Consider the following 27,516-nt stretch of genomic DNA (forward strand, 5'->3'; position numbering starts at 1 on the left):
GAAGGAGGAGGAGGGGGACAAGCAGTTGCTAATGTGGAAGGGGCAGAACTCAGAGGCTCTATATAGAAGGCAGGTTGCCAAATGCTGAGATTTGCAGTGTGAGGTCTCACGGTACGTGTTAATGTCATAAGCAAGCATTTGAAGAGAAAACCCAAAGGCTAGTTAGGTCACCTGCCACTGGGAACGGTGGGGTCTCAGCTTTGGTTTGTGAATGGGATCACTGACCTTCGGCTTTTGTAGCCCAGTGCCTGGGCACTGCCAGGTGGCAGCTATGGGGTTCAGGAAGCTTTGGGACATGCCATGTATAATAAAACAATAGCAGCTATAAATCACTACTTCTTCTGGAATTAAGCCCATCAAGCTCCAGGAGAGTGTCCGCCTTGGATTGATGTCTTTTGCAAAGCAAAGACCACATGTGAAGTTCTGAGAGGGGACCATTACCTCTCACCCCCCAACTCCATTCACCGCCTGAGCTATTGTAGACCTAGCACTGCTCATTCCTGGCCACTCACTAAACCCTGCCTCACAAGCTCTGAACAACTGGAGGAAGTATTTTGGAGGGGAATCTGGCACTTAGGGAGGTACAGTGTGATGGATTAAGTTTGCTGTGAGTCACTTCTAGGGTGGGGAGCACTTCCCAAATCCCACCATAGGCAAAGATGGCAAAGGGGAATTTTTTCTGTAGGTAAAACCTGCACACATAAGCATTTTGGTTCTTTCTACAAATCTGAAGTTCGGGAAAGCTGAGCCTGAACATCCTTACAGCTTCCCCTGACTCCTGGAAGGTCCAGGAGTCAGGCTGAAGCCAAGCACCAGGCCCTTTGTCTCCCTTTGGCCTCTCTCTGGTCTATGATTCAACTAACCACAAAGGCAAGCCATTAACATGGGGTGATGGAGCATGGGGAATAAAAGCCAGGCAGAAATCCCTTTGTCCTCACCTGCTGCCTGGTATAAGTTACACACCCAGAGGTCAACCAGATAGTACTGGTAAGAATAGAATATCTGTCATTACCTGCCCAGCTTCCATGAGCTGGCCAGCTTGGGCCAACCATCTGCCCTGGCTCTCAGTCCAAAGGGGATTAACAAACAATCAGCAAACTTCGCTAAATGAATGGTAGCTCTCAGTAACAGGAACCCCTCAAATCTGTTCTTGAGAGCTACAACTTGACTAGCAGCTCCAAGAGGCAAAGTTAGAGATCGCATCCTGGGTACAGGGCAGGCAGTGTTATGCCAATCTGGTACAAATGACAAGATGATATTCTAAGGAGGCGCATGCAGGGTGACCCAGCAAGCTCTTTGGTAGGTACAGGTTCCTCAGAGAACTGCCCCCAAGTGATCACATGGGCAAAAGCTGAGGCTTTTGGACCAAGCTAGGCTTCTCAGAGTCTTACCCAAGCTCAGACAACCAGGTTTATAATTTAGTTGGTGCCCTATGCAAAAACTGAGAAAAGAGAAATTGTCAAGGTGAGAAATGCCTTGCTATAAGAGATGGGTGAAAGACACCGCCGGGTGGATGGGAGGAGTGGCTTGGAGAACTGGGTGGGTGAGCTAAGGAGGAAACCAGCAGATCCCGTGTCTTCCAGTGTTAGATCCCAGCTTCTGAGAGGCCTGGCCAATTTCTCTCCTTAGGTTTCATGGGCTGCCTTATATACATTGATTTACCATATATACATACATATACTGGCAGTGTATATATACATATATATATATATGTATATATACACACTCCTCTCCCCTCTTCTCTATTCTCTCATCTCTCCTCTCTCTTCTCTCCTTCCCCCTTTTCCCCTTTCAAATCTGAGAGACTCTCACCTCTAATGAACAAAAAGCCAGAAGTGTAGGTGTGGCTCAAGTGTGTGCTCAAGGCACCAGCCTTGAGCAAAAAGTGAGAACAGGAGGCCTAGAGTGCAATCTCTACTATTGACCCCCAAACAACACAAGAATATCAACAAGCAAACAAACAAGAGCTGCAGAGCCAGCGGCAGGCTGCCACAGCTCACAACCCCTGGTGTAGGACAAGGATTCAGAGAGTCCAAGGAAATGGAAGGACCCCAGCATCAGGGGAATTTCCTGAGGACAATGACCTTGACCAGGAAAGCCTTGACCTTCAGTTTCTGGAAATACTTGTTAGGCCAGGGTTTACAAAACTAGGTTGATAATCAAAACCAAGCTCTCAGTTCCCTGAAGTTTTCTCTCATACTCTCAATTGTATAAGGGCTTTATAATGTTATTTTATAATATTACACACTCTCTTGTGGACTACAAAATCTTATTGTGGCTTTATATAGTCACAATATATATCTGCCCTTCTACAGATGTGTATTATTCATAGAACTAAATTGAGAAAGCTTTGTCTCTGTTTTAAAAAAATACTGCAGCCAGATACCAGTGGTCACACCTGTAATCCTAGCTACTTAGGAGGCTGAGATCTGAGGATCACAGCTCAAAGCTAGCTTGGGCAGCAAAGTCCATAGAGTCTTATCTCCAGCAAAAAGCCAGAAGTAATGCTGTGGTTTAAGAGGTAGAGTATTAGCCTTGAGCAAAAAATAGCTGAGACAGCGCCCAGGCCCTGGGTTCAAGCCCTAGGACTAGCACAAAAACAAAAACAAAAAAAAAACTGTTTGCAGTGTGCTACTAACAGGGAGGAGGCCATCTCTGGGAAAAGACAGTGTTGTATTGAATTTCTCTGAAGTGCCTTTGCTGTATTACGTTTCTCGGACGAGAAGCCAACGGCGTGGTGAATGAACGGGGAACTCACATCAACAGGAAACAGTTACTGACGTCAAAGAGGTCAGGGTGGAAAAGCACCCTGGTGAGGAAATCAGATTGCGCCACGTCTAAACTGGTAACCACTTAAACTTAACCGCAGAAGTACAATCACAAAGCCAGCGAGGCTTTTAACTTCCCTTTCAGCACAGCCCAGACGTTAGAAGCCAACTTCAGTCACCTGGCAGCCCTGGGTCCAGCCCAGGGGCAGGATCCATCCTGTCTGAGCACAGAGGTGTTCTCCAGGAATTTCAAGCCTGGAGGGATTGCTCGGCTCATTTCAAAGATGAAGTTTCTTCCTGGTAAACTACTTTTTTTCTTGAGGCTTGAACTCTGGTCTTCTTGCTCTCACTGGGCTTTTTATGTTCAAAACTGGTGTTCTACCATTTGAGCAACCTCTCTATTTCCGGCTATTTGGCTAAGTCTCACAGCCTTTTCTGACTAAGATGGCTTTGATCCTCAGATCAAGATCCTCTTGAGCAGCGAGGATTACAGGCGTGAGCCACCAGCACCGGGCTTAAACTGGATAACCCTACAGCACCTCTCCTAACACAACTCAGCAAGACTTTATTGTATGTACCAAAGCAGGGAAACAAAGCAAGCCGTTTAACACCCTGGCGAGCATCCAGGCCAGGGGCTGTTCTTCAAGTTCTTTATGATTAGGGCTGAGTAAAGTTCCAGTGCAGCCCTCCCTTCCTGCAGGAGCCTCTTCTGGAGTCGCTGGTCCACAAACCCTGTCCAGTACAGCTGGTCTAGGCTGGCTTTATGCCATCTATCTTATTTCCTATGGAAGACCTGAAGCCTTCCAAGGCAGGGCTCTGATGCCAGGTGATATCTAGCTACGCACACCAAACACAGTGCCTAGGCTGTGCTGGGGGGGTTAATGAATGGCTTGGGATCTAACAGAAAGAGACCATTTGTGTTTCCTTTAGCAAATTTTAGCTACTGCTTCAGAGAAACTGGAGGAAATTTGACCATTTTATGTTAGTCAAGGGCAAAAAGGCAAATTCCCTTGGCCATAGTTAAAAGCAGTTTGTGAGCTGGACAGGATAGAAAGCTAAGGCCATAGGATCACAAGTTGAAGGCCAGCCTGAGTTACAGAGCAAGACCTTGTCTCAAAAAAATGAAAAGAGAAGCCAGATTCTGATAGTTCATACCTATAGTCCTATCTAATCAGCAGGATGACATCTGAGGATCAAGGTTTGAAGCCAGTAGGGAAGTAAAGTCTGTGAGACTCATCTCCAATTAACTACCAAAGAGATAGAAGTGGAACTGTTGTTCAAGTGGTAGAGCACTATCCTTGAGTGAAAAAACCCAGGGATAGCACTCAGGCCTTGAGTTCAAAGCCCAGGCCCCCCCCCCCCCCCATCCACACACACACACAAGCTCAGATGCTGGTGGCTCACACCTGTAATCCTTGCTAGTCAAAAGGCTAAGATCTGAGGAGCATGGTTCAAAGCCAGTCCAGAAAGTCTGTGAGACTCTTACCTCCAAATAACCAGCAGAAAGCCAGAAGTAGAGCTGTGGCTCAAGTGGCAGAGTGCTAGACCTAACGCCCAAATCCTAACAACCAGTGAAAGAATCCTAAATGGCCTTTAGCTTTCAAGAGCTGGAAAGATGAAGGCAAGAAAGAAACCTGCAAAGTAAATTTTAGCTACATTTAATTCCCCCCCTTAGGTCCTCCTATTTATACTTAACATTTCACTGCCTGTTAAAAGAAAGAGAAAGGTAAAGATGAAACACATATCCTCCTCTTTACTTATACTACACTATATTTCTTGAAATAATTAGTCATCTAGACTATGATTTTTAACAGTTGCATAATATTCCTATTGCCATTTCTATGAAGTCTAATTAAGTTAATGGAAGCTAATTAACTTTCCATGACTTCTAATTAAGTTAATGGAAATTAAAAGCACGTGGTATTAGTAGCACAGTCTCTATATGTGATAACAATCACTTTTATTAGCCTGGAAGAGCAGCCACCTCTGTGGGCAGATGATTGCTCACTAGGCTGTGGTGTTCTAATTTTGATTGGCTAATTAATCCTTTATAGACACCACTAATCTTTGAAGTGCCCTTTGGTGGTGAAGGAGGACACTTGGGCTTCTGATGAAAGATTTTTTTTCATGACAGGTATGCTTAAAGTTTGTGAAGTCTTTAAAAGGTTAAGATTTCACCTCTTCCTCTAACTCTGGGCTAGAGCTGTCTGATTAGCCATTTTGTCCAGTTAGAAATGAAGAAAATCTGACGGTGTCTATTCCATATCTGCCTTGAGAAGGGGACCCTGGGTCCTTCTCTGCTCCATGTATTTGTTTTATTTTGTTTTTTTGCTGGTTGTGGGGCCTGAACTCTGGGCCTGGGCGCTGTCCCTCAACTATTCAGCTCAAAGCTAGCACTTTACCACTTAAGCCACAGCACCACTTCCAGCTTTGTCTGCTTATATGGTGCTGAGGAATTGAACCCAGGACCTCACGCATGCAAAGCAAGCACTCCACCACTCTACCTTCCCAGCCCCTGCTCCAGGTATTTGGAAAGTTCATTCCACACGGTATTTACAGCTTGCTTTTTCCTGTGAAGCCACAACAAACTCTTCCCTGGCTCTCTGGCTGGGAACAAGATCGGATCGTGCATATGACTCACCCCCAGTTTCTTCCGAAGTCATTGTGCAATCTGGACTAGAAATTGCTTTTCACTGTTCACAGAGGAAGAAAGATACAGATCTTCCTATCAAAGCAGGCCACTATAGTAAAAGAGGCTTGGCTGTATAGGATGAGGAGTAGGGCAAGCAGCTGAGAAGCTGTGCTGGGGGGTGGGGCGGGGTGAGGTGGGGTGGGAGCCGGGGGTTGTGTGTTAATTCTGCAGGGAAGCTGCATTTGGTTGTATGGGAATTGGATGAACCCTACAAACCCCAAGGTGAGAATGGGTACTAGGAAGGTGACATCAAGTTGGGCCTGGTGGGACACACTTATAATCCCAGCACTCAGAAGGCAAAACAAGAGGATCCTAAAATCCAGACCCGTCTAGCTATAGCTAGACCCTACTTTCCAAAAGAGGGAAAACAAAACCAAACAAGGTGGTGACACGAAAGCTCTCTGGCCAGACCTATCAGACGTAAAAGTCGGTGAGCTGATTTCTTGGCACTGCATTTCTCCTTTTGAAACCACCTCCTTCTGATCCTTCTCACCGAATTTCCCCACCATCCTCTGTAGAATCCCTTCTCCAGCACTGCGCCCGTCCCCTCTACAAACCCTGATCCAAGGATTTTATATTCGTCTCTTCTAGAGAGGAGAGTGCTGAGAGGGATATTGCCATCAGAAGGGTGTTTCTGACAAGCATCTTGCCCCTGGTCTCCCCAACATGGAACACGTTCCGTTCCACACTTCCCAGGCCTTTGCTGTAGCCTCTGCCCAGGGCCTGTCCTCGGCCTGTCTCCATGGCTCCCTCCCAGGATCTGATGGCTGCCTTGGAGCAGGAGGTTGGCCAGAAGGCCTTAGCTGCAGCTTCCTCTCCAGATCTGCCTCCTCGCTTTCCTCCCTTTTGCAAAGAGAGGCCTTGGGGTGCAGTCTTAGGCTGCTCACTGGCTGGAACTCTTGAGCTGAATCCTTTTGCCTCCATCCTGGACTGAATCTATGCTCCTTAGCAAGGGACATTAATCCTGCTGTCTCTGGTCCTTTGGGGTTTCCTCAGCCTATCACATAAGCCAGTGACTTTGTACTGCTGTTCCTTCTGTCTGGGTGGGGTGGGGGGAAAAGAGGGCTGCCCCCTTCTCCTGTGATCAGGTTCCCCCTATTCATCCTCAACACAGAGCTCAGATAGCCAGCCCTCTGGGAAGCCCTCCAACCTCCCCAGGGACCAATTACAGCTTTCCCCTATCACATGGGGTAATAATCACAACCTTTGACTATGCAATTAAAGGGCAGGCCTGCTTTTTGTTCTCTTGTATATTTTCAACCCCTGGCACATTATTTGTGCCCTACAAACATCTTTCATAAAAAAAAAATAGAACATACATTCAATATTAATTACCATTCAGCATAGAAACAGTGTCTGTGATGTCTAAATATTTAAAGGCCACTCAGTTTTAAAGGTATCTCTATTTGAAGCTAAAATGATCTTTCCAGATTTAAAAACAAAACCAAAAACCAAAAAAAAAAAAAAAAGGGAGCAAAGCAGAAAGTTTGTTTTTTCCCCAAAGCACACTTACACTGCTACTAGCACGTATTTCCATGCTGGTTGGGAAAGGTATGTTAAAGCTTTGATTATCTGTAAAATCCAGCCATTTGCACCACACACAAGAGAAGCGTCTGAGTCACACACAGGTCACCCTGTGAGCGCCCCCTGCTGACCACAGTATTTATAACACACCACAGATTCACTGCTTTGTCAGCAGAGTGAAAAGAGTAATGATTAAATATGCCAAACAAAGCCTTGCATTTCCATGGCTTTTGTTGTTGATATTGTTGTTGTTGTTCTGGTCCTGGAGGTTGAACTCTGGGCCTGAGTACTAAGGGCTAGTGCTTTATCACTTGAGCCACAGTTCTTCTTCCAGATTTTTTTTTTTTAAGTTTAGTGGAGGTAAAAGTCCCATAAACTTTCCTACCTGGGCTGGCTTCAAACTGTGATCCTCAGATCTCCAGATCTCAGCCTTTTTAGTATCTACGATTATAGACCCAGTGCCTGGCTAGTTAGTGCTCTACCAACTAAGCCAAGACTCTAACTCCTTGCTTGTTTTTTTTTTTTTTTAGCATAACCCATTTTAAATACATGCTCAGAAAACTCATCTTTGGCTTCCTGAAAACTCATCTTTGGCTTCCTGATGCCCCAGGCTCTGTCAGCTCTGCATTGCCACTGAACAGGCTTCAGTGCTGTGCTCCAAGGATCAGTACCCCCGGAACACTTGTATTCAACACACCCTGTCTGCTTCCGCTGTCTCCCTCAGCTCAGTACTCCCGCCCCGGTGCCACCCCTCACCCCCCCAGCCCTCTGTTGTGTGGGAATCACAAAAAGGAGGATCTCAGTCCAGGCTAGCCCAGAAATAAACATAAGACCCTATCCCTAAAATACCCAAAGTCAAAAGGGCAGAGGGCAAGCCTCAAGTGGAGGAGTACTCGCCTAGCAAGGGCCGGCCCCTGAGTTCAAATCCAGTACCATCAAAGAAAGACAGAGAGTTTCTTAGAACCAGGGAAATGCTGTACAAAATGGAACTTTCTGCCGCCAGGCCATGGTGCAGCTGTAAGGAGCCCTCAACAAAAAGGGTTGAGGCTAATGCTGTACTTTTATAAAGGTTTAACCCTTTTTACTTCAGCCCTGTAACAAGAAAAATAACTGTCTAGTCCACCCAAATGCTCATATTGAAGACCAATCACATCTATCAGTCATGTAGGACTATGGATTTTTTTTAAAGTGTTTAACCCAGGTACTGGTGTCTGTGAAACCCTTCTCCCTAATTAACCAGAAAGCTGGAAGTGGTGTTGTGATTCAAAGTGGTAGAGCTCTAATCTTGAGAGAAAATGCTCAGGGACAGCATCCAGGCCCTGAGTTCAAGCCCCATTACTGACCAAAAAAAACACTTTTGCTTATGTGGTGCTGAGGAATCGAACTCAGGGCCTCAGGCATGCAAGGCAAGCACTCTACCACTGAGCCACCTTCCCAGGCCCCATAAAACATTTTTTTAAATTTTATTTGTGAACATACTGTACAGAGGGGTTACAATTACATGGGCAGGATAATGCGTACATTTCTTACCAAGCATTGCAGCCTCCTCCTTTTGTTTACCCTTCACATCCCTTCCCAGCCTCCCCCCTCCCCCCCAATCCCAATCCTTCTCCTTCCCCCCTTCCCCCCCCCCCCACCAACGTTGTAAAGCTCGTTTTGGACATGAGAACTTGTACTTCTCATTGTTGCAACCCATAAAACATTTCTTGATGGTCAAAACTTTGAGACATAACTCACATCCACTGAGCTGCTGAACACTTTACTCTGCATAGGACAGCCCTTCCCTCTGAAAGAAAAGATTGTCCAAGCCTAGTGTAGAGGCACCTGCCTGTAAGCCCAGCTATTCAGAAGGCAGAAGCAATAAGATGGAAAGTTCAAGGACAGCCTGGGAAAAGTTAGCGAGACTCTATCCCAAAAACAAAATACAAGGACAGGCACAGTGACTCACATCTATCACCCCAGCAACCCAAAACCAGAAATAAGGAAAATCACAGTTCAAAGCTAACCCAGGGGGTTGGGTGGGGGGAGGAATTTAGCCAGACCTTTGTCTCAACAAACAAGCTGAGGTGGTGGTACACAACTGTCATTCTACATACTCGGGAGGCATAGGCAGGAAGATTAAGTCTAAAGATGTCCCTAGGCAAAAGTGAGACCCTGAAAAATAACTAAAACAACAACAATAACAACAACAACAAAGAGCTAAGGGCCTAGTGGAAGTGGTGGAGCGCCTGCCTATCTTGTGCAAGGTACTAAGTTCAATCCCCAGTACTCCTTCACACACAGTAAGGATCGTCCAACGGTGTTAGAAGTGACTGCTGTCCACTCTTCTACACAATCTGGGTTTTCTTTTGTCTTAGTTTTCTTTGGCTGCTTTACTGCCAACATGAAAACTCATCAGCCTTGAGGTTACGGCAAGGACCTGCTGCACTGGTCAGTGTTGAGGCAGTGGGGGTGACGATCTAGAGAACACAGTGAGGGAGCCCTGCAAGCGAGCCCCGTATCCTACGGGAGCAGGAAGAGAACCGTGAACCAGCCCCTGGGTCCCCTCTGCCTTCTCTGCTCCTTACTTTTCCCTGGCTGTGTCTAATGCATTAGGAGCCGCCTCCCGCCATGAGAACACAGGCTGCGAGCAGGAGGTCTGGGTTTGAGGCGGGCTTGTGCTCACTTCCCCTCCTCCCTCCTTCCGCAGATCTGCTGGGTGCTCCTGGGACATGGCGCTTCGGCTCTCCCTGGGGAGTGTGGGTTCCTTGAGGAGTGACCAGAGTAGGCAAGCAGCCAGCTGGAGCCACTCCCCATGGCAAACTGCCGGGAAATGGAGGAGCCAAAGCCCGGCAAGGTGGCTGCAAGGCTTGTCCTCCTCTGTTTAGATAGGGGATTGTATGGAACATGGCTGGACTATGTAAAGTGTCATAGGGGACCCTAAGCAACCCTCTTCCTAAATCACAACAGATGGGAGTGGACAGGAGGGACCTCAAGAGACTCCCCCCCCTTTGCTTCTCACTGGAGAGAAACAGGATCCTGTGGGGTAGCCCTGGGTGGGGGGGGAGGGACCAGCCACTGCAGTCATCCTATGGGGAGGGGAAGGTCAGACAGGGGAACCAGATTCTGGGAGCTGTAGCAGAAGGGATCCTGGAAAGGAGAAGTAGAGTTGGTCCCCATGGACCATCTGGTAAGGTGGGGGTGGGAGGGAGTCCTTGCAGCCTGGCCCAGGGGTTGGGAGTGAGTGAACAAATCAGGTGGGAGGAGGGGAGGGGGGGAAAAGGGCGGAGGGGGGAGTGCAGCTAGTCTTTCAAGTCAGCCTCCTGCACTGAGCCTCTAGACCCTGTGGGTCACACCCGCTGTTACAACAGGGTGTATGTGGCATGGCGTGCAAGCGCAGCTTCCAGCCCGGTCCCCTGGACTCCCTTCCAAGTGGATGGCCACCCTGAATGGAAGTCCAGGCACTGTCCCCAAGGATGGTCCCAAGCTGAGTCTCTGAACTCCCCTGGGATCAGCTGTGTCAGAGCAAGGCCTCCTCTCTGCCCTCACTGTCCTCCAAATGGGGGTGCAGAGTTTAGCCTACACCCCTAGGGCACTCCTGCACTTGCTTTGGCCTCAAGGCACAAGCCCTTTCCCACCCCAGCTCTGCACAGTTCTCTCCAGACTTGCAGTTTTGCTCACTTGGTGCTGACAGGGCTGTTTCTATACATAAGAGGCCCTGGGTAGGTCTGGGCCGGGGAGAGAGGGACATCACTAGGTAGGTACATGCCAATGGTGAAGTCATTGCGGACAAGTCAAGTCTTGTGAAACTAGAACATAGGACAGCCCAGGATTTCCATTCCAGGAGGTCAGGTGTTTGATGTTTCTGCCTTTAGGATAGAGTGCACCCTCCCTCAGCCCCCAGCCAATCCCGGTTGCAGGTTCTGGTCCTGCCAGGACATCAAGGCCCATTGAGGCAGAAGGCAGAACAGCATACTGCTACTTCATCTGTGTTCACTGTCTCTCCTCTACCACTGAAGGTGGAAAGAGCAGCTTCTTGGCTCAGTCTGTGCTCCAGGATAAATGGACGTTTCCCCAGACCGTGTGGCAGACAGCCCACCTCTGTCCCCGCTGGAGCCAGGCCTGGCACCGAGGGTTCCCCCAAAGGATGCTGTGGAAGGGGGAGGGGGTTCTATAACTTGATGGGTTGTACTCAGAGAAAACCACCGCCAACCAAGACTCTACTGGCGCAATAACTGACCCTGGCCAAGGTTCAGTTACATCAAAGGAAATCACACAACTCCACCGACTCTCCTAGCAAATGCAGAAGTGTGACAGGCTGTTTGACTTCTGGATTCTCAGTGGCAACAACAGCCAACAACAACAAGATCAGTTACACCAGAACAACCTCAAGGCCAGCTGTCCCCCTTTGACATACCAAGGGTCTTGGTCATCCTACTCAAAGAAATGGCTTGAACTTAAGGCTCTTTCTCCCCATTTTTTGTTGTTGTTTTGGTGGTGGTGGTTGTGGGCTTGAACTCACGGCCTGGGTACTATCCCTGAGCTCTTCTTTTCTCAAGGTGCTCTGTCACTTTGAACCACAGCTCCACTCCCCACTCATTTTTAAGGCCCTGTTTAAAAACAGAAAGTTCCAGGTCTGATAGCCTATGGGGACAGAAGCAGATTCCCCTCGAAGGTGAAATCTGGAGACGGCCACAGGACGCTGTCTCTGGGACCTTCAGCTGCAAAGGATGTGGGACAAACATCTGCCTGTGGGTACACACCCACAGCTAATAAGCTAAAGGAAGATGGAGCACCAGTAATAAGCCAGGAACACGCAGAGACAGGAAACACTATGTTCTGGCTCTTTGCTATTTCCATCTAAGCCAAAGGCAAACTATAACAAATGACCCATAAGTAAACCAAATGCTATTTGTAATATTCATTGACCAGGGAAAGGAGAAAACCCAGTTCCAAACAAATAAAAGGAAATATCCTTAGGTACCTCATAAAGAGCCCCAAACTAACTTTTATTCCTAACTACCATCACTATTCTTCTCAGATGTACATACTGCTGAAGGAAGAAATATCTTGTGATAGTATATGCAATATATTGTATGTAGCATATTATATGTGATGTTTATATGCATATGCATATGTGTATACATACACACATATATACATGCATCCACATATATACATAGATTTACATACATAGACTTAAGTAAGCTGAGAAACGTGGTCATGAATCCACATGCGTCTTTAGTTTGCTGTTAATCTAGGGTAAGTTGTTTCATCTCTTTGAACCTCGGTTTCCAAATCTTTGCTATGAGGATACAAATATCTACAGGTTCCTGAATAGTTTTAGTACTTAAAGATACCATTCGCCGAGTAAATATGGGATGCCTCAGTGCTGTGTGGAGATGTTTTGAGTAGCAGCTTCCAGAATGGAAGGCAGGGTGTCAGTGAGTGCTCTTTCATCCTTCACCCATACCTTCCAGATCCAGGCTCTCAGCCTCAAGCACCTGTCCATCTCTGCACAGAAACCTCTTCCAGCTTTTGGCTGAGGCTCCATCCCCTAGTCACGGGATGTCACAGCAATTCAGAGCACAGAGAGGTAATGCCACCACAGCGGGCCAGCGTGCACCCTCCCCCTCTTCCCTCGTCTGTCTCCAGAGGGCCACAGGCAACAGCCCGGGACACATGGTCTGGCTGGGCTGCCAGATGCTAGTAGTCACACAGACAGGAAAAGCCAGTGGGAGGGCTGGAGCAAGGTCCCTGATGCCGCTCTGGCTGTGGGGGAGGCTGAGGCGTGGTTGCAGAGGAGAGAAGAGAAGGCGGGCTGAGGTGGAGGTGCTTATCTGGAAAGCAGAATGCAGGCAGCTTCTTAAAGACAAAGTAGGCTATCAGATAAGCTAGATTCTGAACCCAGCACACTGTACTACTGACTACAGGGTTATTGCCTGCTTGAAGAAATGCTGAGTGGTGAAATCTGGGGGTCCCAAGACCACTGTCTGACACACATCCCTTCCCCCAAACACAATTCCTTGCTAAAATGTAGGCAAGACCTCTACGGCTGAGAAAACCTCGCAGAGGGGAGGTCCCTCATACTCACCATCATTGCACTGATGGCATTTCAGTCACAAGACTGCTGGGTACTCTACAACTCAGACACAGGGCTCCAGAGCAGGGTGGCTCCCATTTGTAATCCTAGATACTCAAGAGGCTAAGATCCGGGGATAGAGGTTGGAAGCCAGCCTGAGCGGGAAAGTCTGAGACTCTTATCTCCAGTTAACCATCAGAAAGCCAAAAGTGGAGCTGTGAGCCAGGTGCCCGTGGCTCACGCTTGTCACCCTAGCTACTCAGGAGGCTGAGATCTAAGGATCTCAAAGCCAGCCCAGGCAGGAAAGTCTGTGAGACTCTCCAATAAACCACTAGAAAACTGGAGGTTGGCGTTATGGCTCAAGTGGTAGAGCGCTCACCTTGAGCTGAAGAGCACAAGGACAGCGCCCAAGCCCAGAGAGCTCCACCACCGACAAAAAAAATGGAGCTGTGGCTCAAGTAGTAGAGCACCAGACTTAAAAAATAAACAAAAACAGAAACAAGCAAAGACTCCAGGCCCTCAGTTCAGGCCCCAGGTCCTTTACAAAACATAAACCAGAGTCTCAGTGGTATGGTGCCAAGTTTGAGGGATGGCCGCTGGGTCCTGCAGGCCCACCAGTATCCTCAGTATCCTCCAGCCTCACCTGGGAACCCGCAGCGAGGAGCAGGCCGAGCGCTGGGCCTCCCGCCCTGCACAGCAGAGGCACACAGAACTCCAGTAAGTCCCAGAGGAGCGAGCAGCTCCCAGGGTGCAGGCTCAGACCCCAGCCTGAGGCCTGCAGTTGACAGTTCTTGGGCACTGGGCAGTGTCTTGTGGCTTCCTAGTGGGACCTTTGCACTCATAAAGTGGTCTCTGAATAAACACAAAAATCTAAAAGTAAACACACTGGATGCTATAAAAATAAATAAAATACACTGGGACATGACAGGTTATACAGGTCTCTAGACAATGATACAGCAAGACCAGAGAAGGACATTCATAGGAGCAGATCACAAAAGCTCAATAGCTAGATGAGTATGAGCATATAAAATAATACGTTATGAAATAAACTCCAAGACGTGGAAACAAGAGATTCTGTTGTTGTTGCTGCTGCTGCTGTTTTTTCCTTTTGCCTTGTGTTAGCTTATTTGTCTTTGGGAGGGCGAGGGAAGGCACGGAAATGGAGGGACAAAAGGGTGAACAAGTACAGCAGTGGTACACATTAGACACTACATGGAAAATGAACTATACAACTGTGGGTGGGAACGGAAGGGAAAACCTGGGAGTGAATGAGGGAAGTGGTGTCATGTTTTGAAAAGAAATGTACTCATCACCTGACCCATGTAACTGTAACCCCTTTGTATGCCACCTCTATAATAACAGTAAAAATTATTTTTTAAAACTGTGACCAGTGTTTACCTGTTCCTTTCCCTTCTGGGCCCCTCTCCTCCTCGCCCTATACCTTCCCCTCTGCTTTATCTCACTCTCTCCTTCTCCTTCTCCCCTTCCCTCTCCTCCCTCCCCTCTTTTTCCCCTAGGAGACCAGATACCAGGCCATACATGCCAGAAGTATCAGCAGGGGGGGGGGGTATGGATAGGCTGTGATTAAGAGATTAAGAAGAGATGAAGTGATTAACTTGAAAAGAATGAGGAAGGCACATTTTTCTCGACTTGGGGCCTGAGAGACCAAGTGCCCTCCCTCTTTAGCTTCAAAATAGCTTATTCTGTCCTGTCATTTGTGAGAACATGATCGACTTGGTACAGAAAGACAAATGCCACCCGATCTCTCTGACCTGTGGAATGCTGAAACAACAGACACAGAGAAGCTGGGGAGAGGAAAATGGTAATGAAGTGGCTGGAAATGAAGTAACTGTATGCATATGCATTCCCCTCTTAATATTATTCCTGTAAGCTAGACTATCAGCCACAAAATCAATAGACTCAAGAATACAAACATTTTTTTCTGAATCTTGGTAGAAATTATTAAAATAGGGGCTGGGAAGGTGGCTCAGTGGTAGAGCGCTTGCCTTGCATGCATGAGGCCCTGGGTTCGATTCCTCAGCACCACATAAGCAAAAAGAAAAAAGCCGGAAGTGGCGCTGTGGCTCAAGTGGTAGAGTGCTAGCCTTGAGCTGAAGAGCTGAGGGACAGTGCCCAGGCCCAGAGTTCAGGCCCCACGACCGGACCAAAAAAAAAAAAAATATTAAAATATTGGGAGTTACAATGCAAACTCACAAGTGTACAAGCATGCCAATTTAATGCTATATTTGCAAGCAATATATATGAGCATGAAAAAGTTAGAGGCAGAATCTGTGAGTTCGTAAACCTGTACAGAAAACTTGATACACTATCTGATATTTGAAGTGTGCTTATCATTTTCATGGAGCTGTGAAATTCCTACCTTGGGTATGTTTATTGTTGCCTAAATTCCTACCTTGGGTATTGTTGCCTAAATTCCTACCTTGGGTATGTTTATTGTTGCCTTCGCCTGGAGGTCTGTGCTGGCCTGTAGGAAGGCCCAGAACACATCCCTAGTGTGTGTGCTGGCGGGGAGGGTTGAAGGGGGGTATCAGTCGCTACCAAGTGAACTGACCCACTTTTGAGAGCCCTTCACAGTACGCAAAGTCTTTCTGCCCCCCTCTCACGGGCCCTGCTCACAGAACCTGCCTTTGTTACCCTGAGGAGAACTTTAAAAACTTCAAGAACTTCAAGGTTGGAGGGAATTTTAGGACTGAGTCAAGCCATTGGGTAGAAGGAAACAAAACTAGAACAGAATTCAGGTCTTCTGGTCCCCAGGGCCATGCTGCCTCCTGACCTATAGGTCAGGTCACTTGAACAGCACCAATGACCCCAGGGACTCCCCGAGCAGGTTGTACTAGGCTGGACGTGTGGGGAGTGGCATTGCTGCAAGAGCTTCCCCATGAAAAAATACTTTGCAGACAGCTGGGGAGTGACTCCACACCCCACCTGGACTCACTTCTAGAACCTTCTGGAAGACAATTAAGGTTAGCTCCACACACGGATTAGCATTTCATTTGAGAAACAGGACCTACAGCACCTGCAGGACATATCTCACAACAGCTCACATTTTCGTGTGTGTGTGTGTGTGTGTGTGTGTGTGTGTGTGTGTGTACCTGCGTGAGCACATGCGTGCACATGCTTGTACACTTCCAGCTCATTGCTTGCTGATTAGAGATAAAAGTCCCACCAACGTTCCTACCCAGGCTGGCTTTGAACCCTGATCCTCAGATCTCAGCCTGCTGAGTAACTAGGATTACAGACTTGAGCCTCCAGCACCTCACTCTACATTCCCTATCCTTTATCATTCACTTTACAACAGTGAACAGGGTTGGTGGCTGGGAATTTCTCACAGATGGATGAACAGTCAACAAATGCCATGTATGCTGTAGTATCTGATACTGGAAAAAGGTAACACAGAAATTCCTTAGTATGAGAAAAGCTCACTTCATTTTTTCCTTGTTGGCTCCCAGCACTTTTTTTTTTATCTAATATTATAGGACCGGTGAATTCCTTTTATCCTTTGTTTTGGAGACAGTACCTCAATGGTACTTTCCTGGGTTTATTTCACTGATGGCAAACTAAAAAGTCACTTAGCAGTAATGACTGCCACCTTGTGGACAAACACCAAACTTCCACTAGAAAACAAACACGACAATGTTAATGCAGACTTCAGCTGGTACACACCAGAGATCCCTGGTGACCACTAAAACTTTGGTATATTGTATAACTTATGCACGTTCCTGGAAAGTTACATATGGAGGACAGCACAGCCATTAATCTCTTATTGTTCCAGGCCATAATACTATCTAGTTGTGGGGGAACCCTGTGACTCTTGGCATGGAATCACAAAGATTTCCTTTTGTAGGTACAACACCCTGGAGTTGGGTGGTCATTCTTGATTTGCTTCATCAGCAGTGAATTGGAAAAAAGTTCCCGCACAATTAGGCTGACTTAGTAACAGCTGGACGGCACTACTGGCCAGTGAACTAAAGGCCACAGGAAACCATTTGACCTTTGACTCTGGTGCTAGGTAGGGAGGTGATCTGAATGGTAACAGGGCTCTGGCCATTTGACTCACAGTACTCCCAGGGGCGTTCTGAAAGCTGGAGCTTGAAGCCAGCCCGCGGTGGAATTCTCTCCTAGTTACTCCTCTCAAGTTCTGTGCTACAACCTGCCCACCCCCTACAAGAAAGGAGGACGGGGGTTGAACACTAGAAAAGTGCGGCACACAGGAAGTAATGTGCAGGATGCAGGAAGTCACAGTGGAGGATGTGGATAACTAGAGCTCCACAGGAATGGAGGACTTCAGAAAGGAGAAGCAGAAACACAAGGGCGAGGAGCAAGAATGTCACAGGCTCCAGGCCTCAGGAATCAGAGGACTGCTGAGTAGGAAGGAGATACTGAAGTAGCCTGGACCAGGAGGGGAAGAGGGGTGGAGGATGGAGAGGCCAGGATGATGAGCTACCTCCTCCTCTTCCCCCCCCCCCCGCCTCGGTTGCTAGGCAGCGGGAAGAGTCCATATCACTCATCCCCTGCAGAGCCTTTGTTCCAAGCTTTCCTGCTCCACCCACCTCCAGGCTGCACACATGCCCTGCCCAGCACTGATTTGAACACAGTGCTCATAGTATAGGTATGCATGTTAGACCTTCAAAGATACTAGGTTTTTATTTGTTTTTTGTTTTTTAATCCTCTCGTGTCTTCAGAAATGACTGACAGCCTCTGTCTAATGATGGGCAGGTAGGGGCAAGGCCTTCCCCATGGGTACTTTGGCAGTCACAACAGTCCACTTTACTACTTTGGAGCCAAATTTCTTTGTGCCTCAATTTTCTCATCTATAAAATGGTGTGACCATAACAGCACTGATTTCATGGGGGTGGCTGCAATGGTTAAATGAGATCACGAACATAAATCACTCTCAACGAAGACAGGAAGACAGGCAAGAGAGTGTCAATTGGTCTCAATCCAAATGTTACACGCATATATGCACAGTGGAGTATTAGTCAGCCATAAAGAAAAGCCGAATTTCTGCCATTGGCAGGAAAATGGACAGGACCCCGAATGATTATGACAAGCAAAGTAACTCAGGCTGAAAAAGTCAAATAGCTAAGGTACTCCCGCGTAAGTGAAAGCTAGCCTTTTTAAATGAGGGATAGGAGTGTAAGATTGGGTTCCTTTGGGGGCTTGGGAAAGGACAGGATGTGGGGGTGAGAACATGAGCTCATTCTTTATACCAGTATGCGAAAATAGAACAATGAGCCCGTTGAAGTTGTGTTGAGAGGCGTGTAGGGAGGACGAGGAGGAGTAATGGAGGGGTACATTTGATCTGGGTACATTGTATGCATATAGGAGATATCACAATGAACCCCCTTGGTCCAATAAGCACATGCTAGTAAATGGAAAAGGAAAACAATGCAAATGCACAAACCCTCTGACCAAGCGATACTGCTCCTAATTATACACCTTATAGAAAGCCTGCAATATACGTGAAAAAAACAGAAGGACAAGAAGACTTACTGTAAAACAGATTGAAATAAAACACCAGGCACCCTACAGACAGCCACCGAGAACAGGTGCACACAAAACCATCTCCAGGATGCACTACTCCATTTTTTAAAAAATGAAAGAACAAACCCTGGTCAAAATTTACTCATGTTTATGTTTCTCTTTTTTCCTTTTTCTTTCCTTGCTTCTTTTTTTTTATTTTTTAGTTGACTCAGGGAGGGGGCTGGAACTCAGGACCTGTGTGCTGTCCCTGAGCTCTTTTGCTCAAGGGGATGGCAAGAAAACACCGGGAAAGAGTGAATGAAGGGGAGACATAGTTCAAAAATAATTGTACTCATTACCTGGTCCATGTAACTCCTCTCTATACCACCTCTACAATAACAACAACAATAAAAGAGTCTCACAGACTTTCTTTTGCTTGGGCTGGCTTTGAACCATGCTCCTCAGACCTCAGCCTCCTGAGTAGCTAGGATTTCAGACATGAGCCACCATTGTCTGGCTCTTATCTGAACTTTAGGCAGACAGGAGGCTTTGGAGACAGGAATAGGTGGGGAATCATACTCACGGGGGTCTGGAAGCAGCAGAATAACTGGGTGAGGAAGGGGTGGTTGCGGGCCAGGGACAGGATCCTCTTCTCCGTCATGGTGCACTCCACATCATCATCCTGCAGGATCACGTCCTTCTTCAACACCTTCACAGCATAGAGCTCTCCCGTGTCCTTTATCCTAGCGAGCATCACCTAGGACAGAGCAAGAGGGAGCATGAGGGATGTGCTCAGTGGTGGCTACAAGTAAGAAATCCAGGTACACACACACACACATAGGCACACACATACAACCTATACAGAATGAGCAGTTCAGTTCAGGTAGTCGAAGCCAAGACTCACCTTCCCAAAACTCCCCTTCCCTAACACCCGGATGAAGTCAAAGTTGTGGATGCCCAGCCGGCTGGAAGAATTCACTCCGACCCCATTTCCTTCTTTGGTACCCTCCTTCCCCTGCCGCCTTAGGGTTGATCTGGAAACGAGTTTCTGAAAAGGAGAGGAAGAATCAACTGAGTCAGAAACTGCAATGTAAACAGAAAGTCTGGGTGCATGGGGACAACACCCTCGCTACGATCCCGTCTAGCAGAGACATAGAAGTCAGCTCAGTGCAGTGGATGAGCAAGATTCCATAGTGCCAAACGACTTCAATGCCAGTTGTGGTGGCACACACCTGCAGTCCCAGCATTCAAGAGGTGAAGGCAGCAGGAGGAATCTTGAGTTCAAGGTCACCCTGGACAACATAGCCAGTTCCAGGACAGCCTAGGCTACAGAGCGAAACTCTGTCTCATAAAACTCAGCTCAATGACCTAGCACCCCTGCCTAGCATGTGCACAGAGCCCTAGATTTGATGCCTAGCATCACAAGGAAACATGTTTTATTACATTATTGCTGTTTTAGAGGTGATACACAGTGGGGTTACCTTTACATACATCAGGTAATAAGTACATTTCCTTCCTTTTGCTTAGTATCATCTGTTCCCTCATCTCTCCCATTCCCTCCTTCCCATCTCTACCCACGAGTCACATAGCTCATGTTCATCAATGTCTAGTGCGGCCGGTCCACTCCGCTGTTGTACTTTTTCCCTCTGACTCTGTGCCTGCCCTGCACCTTCCTTCAGATGTGCACGGGTGTGCACCATCTATGAGGTAAAGATTACAGAGTCATCAGAAAATGAAAGAACAAATAAGGTCCTTTGCGTCTTATCTTTGGAGTTCACTTCAGTATGTATATTATTTTATATACATAGGAAGAGGTGTTTGGGTATTACAACTTAGTGATTTTCTCCTATCCTCTTTGGGCTCACTGTGAGTGTCTAGAATCCTGGGTAGTTTGCCATGTCCCATTGCATTTTAAATCTACATATCAGGGAGAACATGCATCATTTGTCTCTCTGATCTTGGCTTACCTCAACATGATTTTTTTCTAATTCTATCCACTTCCCTGTGAATGACATTATTTTGTCCTTTCTAGTGGCTGTGTAAAATTCCACTGTACACAGGAATCACATTTTTTGGATCCATTCATCTGTTAGGCATCTGGGTTGTTTCGGTATCTTGTCTACTGTGAAGAGTGCAGCAGTGAACATAGATGTGCCAGGTGTCCTTATCATATCCTGGCTTGTGATATTCAGGATAGATGCCCAGGAGTGGTATGGCTGGGTTATAGGGAAGGTCTATGTTTAGTTTTTTTAGGAACCTCCAGACTGCTTTCCAGAGTGGTTGTATTAGTTTACATTCCCACAAGCAATGCTGTAGGATTCCTTTTTCTCCACATCCCTGCCAGCAGTTGTTTCTGTCAAATTCAAAACATTTGCCAGTCTAATTGGGGGTAAGATGGTATCTCAGGTTTGTTTTGATTTGCCTTTCCTTTATGGCTAGGGATGACAAACATTTCCTCATGTGTTTCTTTGCCATTCTTACCTCTTCTTCTGAGAAGTCTCTCCTTAGCTCCCTTGCCCATTTAATGATTGTTTTATTAGGTTTGGGAGAGGTTAGTTTCTTGAGCTCCTTGTATATATTGGATATTAGATTCATTGCTGGTAAAGATCTTCTCCCAACTGGTTAGCTATCTTTCTAGTTTAGTAGCAATGTCCTTAGCTGTACAGAAACTTTTTATTTTAATATAGTCCCTCTCTTGTCAAGTCTCTCTCCTATCTGTTGTGCCCCTGGATTCTATTCAGGAAGTTCCTGCCTGTACCTATTAGTTCTAATGTCTCTCCTACTCTCTCTTGCAGTAGTTTCACAGTTTCAGGTCTGGTGTCGAGGTCTGTAATCTGCTTTGACTTGAAGTCAGTGCATGGTGACAGGCTAGGATCCACTTTTAGTTTTCTGCATGTGGCTGCCCAGTTTTCCCATAGCACCAATAGTTGAAGAGGCTATGTCTTTTCCACTGTATATCTTTGACTCCTTTGTTGACTATCAGATAACTGTAAGTATGTGGGTTTATTTCTGGGTCTTCTAACCTGTTCCACTGATCTTTAGGTGTACTTTTGTGCCAATACTAAGCTGTTTTTGTTTTTGAAATCTGGTATTATGATACTTCCTGCATTGTTTCTTTTGTCTAGAATTGCTTTGGCTATTCTAGGTCTTTTGTTGTTCCATATGAATTCTTGGATTGTTTTCTCTATCGCAGTAAAGAAAGTCTTTGGAATTTTGATGGGGAGTGCACTGAATTTATATGTCATTTTGGCAGTATGGCCATTTTCACAGTATTGATTCTAACTATCCCTGAACATGAAAAGCCTTCCCATTTCCTGGTGTCATCTTTGCTTTCTTTCTTTAGATTTTTTAAATAGTTTTCACTATATAGATCTTTGACATTTGGGGGTAGGTTAATTTCTAGGTATTTTATTTTTTTCTGAGGCTATTGGGGTTGTTTTCATGATTTCCCTTTCGGCTTGTACATTGCTGACATACAGAAAGGCTATTGATTTTTGTGGGTTAATTTTGTATCCTGCTACTTTGCCAAAGTGGTCAATTAGCTCTAGGAGTTTGGGAGCGGAGTTTTGGGGATCATTTAGGTACAAGATCATGTCATCTGCAAATAGGGATAATGTAATTTCTTCTTTCCCTATGTGAATCCCTTAAATGTCCTTTTCTTGCCTTATTGCTCTGGCTAAGAATTTCAGAACTATACTGAAGAGGAGTGGAGAGAGTGGGAATCTTTGCCTTGTTCCTGATTTTAGGGGAAATGGTTTTAGTTTTTCCCCAGTTAGCATATTGGCTATTGGTCTGTTGTATATAGCTTTTACTATTCTCCTTCTAGTCCTAGAAAAACTTTTTTCTTTAATTATGACCTCAGTATCAGCTTCTGGTCTGTCCTTACTATTGTAAAATACATCTACACCAGGCAGTTGCAGGTTACATACAAATGTACGCTTGGAAACACAAATGCCTTAGGCCAGTTCCCTTTTCCAGCTTCCCATGAGGGGCCAAATTCTCCGAGTGCCACCTAGTGTCCGCATCATGTAGCACGTGTCTACGTGAGAACCAAGTGCCACTACATATAGGAATGAAGCAACATTTTTTTAAAGACAAAATTTTACATTATAGAGAGAAATAAAAACAGTATAAAAATAGAAACAGGGGCTGGGAAGGTGGCTCAGTGGTAGAGTACTTGCCTTGCAATGCATGAGGCCCTCAGTTCGATTCCTCAGCACCACATAAGCAGAAAAAGCCAGAAGTGGGGCTGAGGCTCAAGTGGTAGAATGCTAGTCTACAGCTGAAGAGCTGAGGGACAGCGCCCAGGCCCAGAGTTCAAGACCCAGGACTAACAAAAAATAAATAAATAAAAAGAAAAGAAAAGAAAGATACATCCAAGATTGTGAAGGATAATGTTTTTAAATATTTGCAATAAAAAAAATAAATATTTGCAATAATACAGACATGACTGCATACTTGGCTCATTTTTAAAAAGCTAATTATTGTTTTATTTCACACATTTTTATTTAAAAATTAATCATGTGTATTCCCCATATTTCTAATTACCCCCTTTGAGAACATGAGGGTACTGTTGTTGGTTGGCTGCTTTTTGGTACTGGAAATGGTACCCCGGGACAAGTGTTTATTGAGCTACTCACTCCACTAGCCAGAGAACATGCATTTTAATGGATGCTCAATAGTCTATTTTATGGATATATCACATGTGTGCTAATCTACTCGCTATCAGAAATGTGGGTCATCTACTTTTCACTGCAATAACACTCCAGAGAATATACTTGCACACCAATCTTCAAACCAATAATTATAATATTATGTCATTTGCAGGGAAATGGATGGACCTAGAACAAATCATGTTAATTGAGGTAAGCCAAGCTCAGACAGACAAAGAGTGCATGTTTTCTCTCATATGCGGAAACTAGATTTAAAATACACCAGGGCATGATACATTATATATGACTCCAGGCATCACACACAGCGAGACAAAAGGAGGGTATTTTTAGGGGCGACACACAAAGGCATAATGCTTCTGTGCCTCTGATCACATAAAATAGTATTTATCAAAATGAACTCGAGAAAATGGAAAGAAAAGTAATTGAGTTTGGGTTCTAAAAGCAGCTGCCTGGGTTCAAAGAACTGCTGTGTTCCCAATCCTGTGACTATGAGCAAATTATTTCCCCAACCTTCTGACAGAGAGGCTACAGAATCTGCCATGGGACTTATGGTGAGGAATTAAAAAAAAAAAAAAACCCAAAGCACTTAGATAGATACCAGGCACAGTGTTGTCTCATTTATTGTCTATTTTCTGTTCTTTTCTTACTTTCCATCCTTCCTTTTTTTTTTTCTTCCTTTTCTTTTCTGAACCCAGGACCTTGCTCTCTAGCTTGTTTTTTTCCACTCAAAGCTGGTGCTCTATCACTTGAGCCTTGCCTCTACTTCCGGCTTTTTTGTTTGTTAATTGGAGATAAAGATTCTCTCAGATTTATCTGCCTGGACTGGCTTCAACCTAGGATCCTTAGATCTCAGCCTTCTGAGTAACTAGAGTACAGACATAGCCAATTAAGATAGCTTTGGGGAAATAGAGTTGCTTAGGCCCAAGTGTTAACTTAGAAGACTTTGATACATACCAATGAACCCTCTATAAAGGGCTCCCACAGCATAACGAACGCTTCGGTATCGTGGTTTTGATCAGGAAGTAAATGTGGCTGCTCTGGTTGGTTCTCAGGTCCTACGTGTTCCCTCACAGGGAGGACTCAACCCAAAAGTAGGGCGACTTTTGCAGACACTCACTTTAGAACATTTCCCACACTACCACTAGAATGGAGCTTCTGATCTATTTAGCTTAAAAAGAAAAGCTCACCTGGGGCAACTTCTAAGCAATGCAGGCAAGAGACCCACTGTGCAACAGCCTGAAACTTCAAGGCTTTTCCCTATTGAACCCATGAAACTGGGATCACAGTGCATAAAATGGATCATCATGAAGATGTGCTGGCTTTAATTGTTTCTCCTCTAAATCTTCCTTCATGAAATTTCCAAGATAGAATAGGGATATCAGCTTAAATTTCAGTTCTTTCACTTACACATGTTTCCTGATTGGGCTTAAAAAAGAAACCAAGGCAATGTTTCTTAATCTTTCTCAACCAGTTCTTTTGTTTTTGGTAGATGGTTCTCTCTTTCTAATGCTGTATTGTGAAATAACGGGTAAAATTGGGTTTCTCAGTATGAAATATCATAACATTAAAGATACCTGGTTCAGGCTGGGTGATGGTGGCTCATGCCTATAATTCTACCTACTCAGCAGGCTGAGACCTGAGGATCATGGGTCAAAGGCTGCCTGAGATCTGAGGATCATGGTTTAAAGCCAGCTGGGTTAGAAAAGCCTATGAGACTCTTACCTCAAATTAACCATCAAAAAAGCCAGAAGGAGAGGTATGGCTCAAGAGGTAGAGCACCTGTCTCATTCTGTTGCATCGTAGAAACCCTGGCACAAGCTGAAATCCTTCATCTCTTTTCACAGGGACAGCAGTCCTACAGATAAGAACCCCTCCCTCACCATTTTACATCCTGCCTACCTCTCTAAAGTAGACAGACCGGGACTTTTCTAGTTCCTTCCTGAAATCAAGAAATATATTGTCTATAAGGATTCCTCAGTCAGTAGGCAGAAGCCTTTCAGGACAAAGGAAATGAGGTGCTAAGTGCCAATATTCCCTAAGTTATCGAGAATCAGCGTGATTATACTTCCTTCTCTAAGCACCTAGGGATGATTTGACTGTTAAGTCTAGAGTTTCCCAGGACATGATTATCAAGCTACATCTTATAGTGCTCACAGTTACACAGTTATTGCTATTTCCCAGCTCTCTACAGATGCCAGAAAGGCAGGAAGACAAATTGCCCTGGGAGGGAGCTGAGGTTCTCAAGGACAGCCCCAGGTGGCAATCACTCAGGGAGGCTGTTAACCAAACACACCCACTCCTGAGAGCCTAGAGCAAGGAATTCCCACCAGGTGCTAACATAAACAAAAATGGCACTGAGGCTTGAACTCGGGGTGGTCTGGACACTGTCCCTGAGCTTTTTGGCTCAAGGCTAGTGCAAGTGGTTAAGTAGTAATAAGAGTCTCAAGGACTTGTCTGCCTAGGTTGGCTTTGAACCATGATTCTCAGATCTCAGCCTCTGAGTAGCTTGGTGTTAGGCATGAGCCACTGATGCCCAGCTAAGTTCAACCTCTTTTGAGATGAGAAAGCTGAAGCCCATGTTTTACTGGTACCTGTTCTGCTCATTTAGACTGTTCATCACACAGGATTCTGGGTTCTAAGTTTTCCACCAAACTAGAATGATAGAAAGCTGATTTTTTTTTTAAAGAAAGAAAAAAATCACTTGTGGTGGTGGATTTGCATGCTCATTATTTCTTGTCATATAACTGTACACAGATTCTTGCTTGTGGGATAATGTTTTTCCCCCCTCTGGTCCTGGGGCTTGAACTCAGGCCCAGGGCACTGTCTTTGAGCTTCTTTTGCTCAAGGTGAGTGCTCTACCACTTGAGCCATAGTGCCACTTCCGGTTTTCTGGTGGTTAGTTGGAGATAAGAGTCTCCTGGACTTTCTTGCCCAGGTTCGCTTTGAACTATGATCCTTAGATTTCAACCTGCTGAGAAGCTAGGATTACAGGCATGAGCCACCGGAACCTGACTTACTTCCAGCTTTTTCTGAGTAGTTTATTGGAGATGAGTCTCATGGACCTTTTTGCCCAGGCTGACTTAGAACCCTGATCCTCATACCTTAGCCTCCTGAGTAGCTAGGCTTATAGGCTACAATTTTTATTTTTTAAACTACCACAAGGCTATGTATATGCTAGAGATTATAAACTTTGAGGATATCTTATGCTCTTATTTGGGGTCACCATATCTGAATAGATTTTTTTTAATTACAGCAGGTTAAAAAAAAAAGCCAAGTCTCACCGAAGTTGGGGAAATATTTCCAGGTTGGAGACCCATTCCTGCCAGGGTCTTGGCAAGCTCCACCGCATTTACACCACAGTTAGGGGCCACGTTGGCTTGACATCGAATATGTACATTCATTTTACATACTAAAAGAAGAGGAAAATAGAATCCACAGTCAGAAGTTGACCAGACATTACACACCGCAAGACAAAACTACCAACCTCAGTCAGCTCATAAAAATGAAACTCACATTTAAAATGATTCCCGACATTTTCTCTATTTCTCTTTTGTGCAGAAGCAGACATCCTGGTACTCAAAAAATATCCTATTATATAGATTTTTTCCATGACTTGATGAACCACGTTTCTGGAAACTACATGTAGCAGTCATTGCTGACCTAACAATCCCATCTAAAGATGAAAGAAGCTTTCATCACTAGAATCATGTGGGTAACAAGGCACCAGCATGTGTGCTGCAGAGAGATCTGTTGAAACAGGAGGAGGATGGTGTTTCTGGGAGCTGAGACTCTGTGAATTTCTCCCTTTCTGAGAATTGCAGCGGCGGGGCTGCCTGCCTAGTACAGAGACATGAGGCATGTGCTCTGGGGCTTGCGGTTTTTGGTGTTTGCAGCCTGTGGTTCTAGCTATGCTTTGGGGGAAGAAGAAGATAACCTTTAATGTACTTGAGGTCTGGGTATACAGCAGGTAGAAGAAGCAAGCAAAACAAGCTAAGGTTCTTATGCTCAGGAAGGGGCTACCTGACAATGCTGGCTCCAAGGTTTAATCAGCAGAAATTTTAATTCAGGTCCCTTCAATGGGAGAACGCAGCAGCAGGGCATAGCACATCTCTGTTGCACAGAAGCACATGTTCTTGGGGAGTACACGGGCTTTGTGAGCCCTGAACGTATGTCATTTAGGAATGCTTCTTCAAGAGAGCTTATGAAAAAGACTGTGACAAGCCGGGCGCTGGTGGCTCACGCCTGTAATCCTAGCTACTCAGGAGGCTGAGATCTGAGGATCGCGGTTCAAAGCCAGCCCGGGCAGGAGAGACC

The 27,516-nt window shown here is 45.8% G+C and overlaps 1 protein-coding gene across 1 annotated transcript in view; it reads right to left on the minus strand.

Annotated features, from left to right (window-relative positions):
• The window catches only part of Prkch (protein kinase C, eta), a 228,744-nt gene that overhangs the window by 60,159 nt on the left and 141,069 nt on the right, over positions 1-27,516 (minus strand). The window contains exons 7-9 of the mRNA XM_013013856.1: positions 26,484-26,611; positions 19,434-19,577; positions 19,113-19,286 (exon numbers count right to left, since the gene is read on the minus strand). Of these exons, the coding sequence (XP_012869310.1) occupies positions 19,113-19,286; positions 19,434-19,577; positions 26,484-26,611 (446 nt within the window). The remainder of the gene's footprint in view (positions 1-19,112; positions 19,287-19,433; positions 19,578-26,483; positions 26,612-27,516) is intronic.

This window comes from Dipodomys ordii, unplaced genomic scaffold, assembly GCF_000151885.1.
Source record: "Dipodomys ordii isolate 6190 unplaced genomic scaffold, Dord_2.0 Scaffold2, whole genome shotgun sequence".
Taxonomy (NCBI): domain Eukaryota; kingdom Metazoa; phylum Chordata; class Mammalia; order Rodentia; family Heteromyidae; genus Dipodomys; species Dipodomys ordii.